Raw genomic sequence first — 1557 nt, forward strand, 5'->3', positions numbered from 1 at the left:
GAGCAAACCCGCCCGCTCAGAGCCGCGGCCGCCTGCCCCGGAGCTGCGTCCCGGCCCGCACAGGCCTCGCGCGGCCATGCGCCCCACGCAGCCCTGGAGCCCCAGCCCCGGGGTGGCGTCCGGGGACTACTCGGGGTCGGGTGTCCCGGAGGAGCTGGAGCCGTGTCCGTCCTGGGACCTGCCCTACGGCTACGCCTGCATCCCCGCGCTCTACCTGGCGGCCTTCGCCGTGGGGCTGCCGGGCAACGCCTTCGTGGTGCGGCTGCTGGCCGGGCGGCGCGGCCCGCGGCGGCTCGTGGACACCTTCGCGCTGCACCTGGCGGTCGCCGACCTGGGCTTCGTGCTCACGCTGCCGCTGTGGGCCGCGGCGGAGGCGCGCGGCGGCCGCTGGCCCTTCGGCGACGGCCTGTGCAAGCTGAGCTGCTTCGCGCTGGCGGGCACGCGCTGCGCGGGCGCGCTGCTGCTGGCGGGCATGAGCGTGGACCGCTACCTGGCCGTGGTGACGCCGCTGCGCGCGCGCCCGCTGCGCACCCCGCGCTGCGCGCTGGCCACGTGCGGCGGCGTCTGGGCCGCGGCGCTGCTGGCCGGGCTGCCGTCCCTGCTCTACCGCGGGCTGCAGCCCCTGCCCGGGGGCCGGGGCAGCCAGTGCGGCGAGGAGCCCTCCGACGCCTTCCAGGGCCTCGGCCTGCTGCTGCTGCTGCTCACCTTCGCGCTGCCCCTGGGCGTCACCCTCTTCTGCTACTGCCGCATCTCGCGCCGCCTGCGCCGGCCGCCGCACGTGGGCCGGGCGCCGAGGAACGCGCTGCGCATCATCTTCGCCGTCGAGGGCGCGTTCGTGGGCTCCTGGCTGCCCTTCGGCGCCCTGCGGGCCGTCTTCCACCTGGCGCGCCTGGGGGCGCTGCCGCTGCCCTGTCCGCTGCTGCTGGCGCTGCGCTGGGGCCTCACCGTCGCCACCTGCCTGGCCTTCGTCAACAGCTGCGCCAACCCGCTCATCTACCTCCTGCTGGACCGCTCGTTCCGAGCGCGCGCGCGGCGCGGGGCCTGTGGGCGCGCCGGCCTGCAGGGGCGCGGGACCAGCTTCTCGCTCTCCGGGGCCTCCTCGCTCTCCAGGGACGACAGCTCGGTGTTCCGGGGCCGGGCCCGGCCGGCGAGCCCCTACTCGGCCTCCCGCTAGCGGCCCCGGGCCGGGAGGGGGCGGCAGCCCGGCTCCCAGACCTGCCTGGTCGGCTCGGCGGCCCCGCGGCTCCGGCCTCGCCTCCCGCGCTCCCCGGCGCCCACCGCCTCACCGCTGTTGGAATCCCCGGAACCAGGCCGCTGAGACCAGCTGTTCGCCCAGCCCGGTGGGCACCTGCACTCATTTGCTCCAGTCCAAGAAAGACCCTGAGCTGGAGCAGACAGCAACCGGGAGGCGCACAAGCTCACCAAATAGAGAGAAGGGCAGTCGGTCTCCTTCTCCATCTCATCCGGATTAGCACCGACCCGAGGCCACTGCTGTCTCCGGCTACGCTTCACCTGGTCCCTACAGCAGCCTTTGCCTTCTGAGAAATACCTTCTTCA

General features: G+C 74.8%; 1 protein-coding gene across 1 annotated transcript; it reads left to right on the forward strand.

Annotated features, from left to right (window-relative positions):
• Positions 1-1202, forward strand: GPR25 (G protein-coupled receptor 25). The gene has a single exon (XM_045536002.1). It carries the CDS (start codon positions 77-79, stop codon positions 1172-1174), a length of 1098 nt encoding a protein of 365 aa, XP_045391958.1. The 5' UTR covers positions 1-76; the 3' UTR covers positions 1175-1202.
• The last annotated feature ends 355 nt before the right edge of the window (positions 1203-1557 follow it).

Source organism: Lemur catta, chromosome 23 (assembly GCF_020740605.2).
Source record: "Lemur catta isolate mLemCat1 chromosome 23, mLemCat1.pri, whole genome shotgun sequence".
NCBI classification, from domain to species: Eukaryota; Metazoa; Chordata; class Mammalia; order Primates; family Lemuridae; genus Lemur; species Lemur catta.

Excerpts from the sequence above, each read along its gene's own strand:
- GPR25 (XM_045536002.1), top strand. The coding sequence starts at position 77 with ATGCGCCCCACGCAGCCCTGGAGCCCCAGCCCCGGGGTGGCGTCCGGG.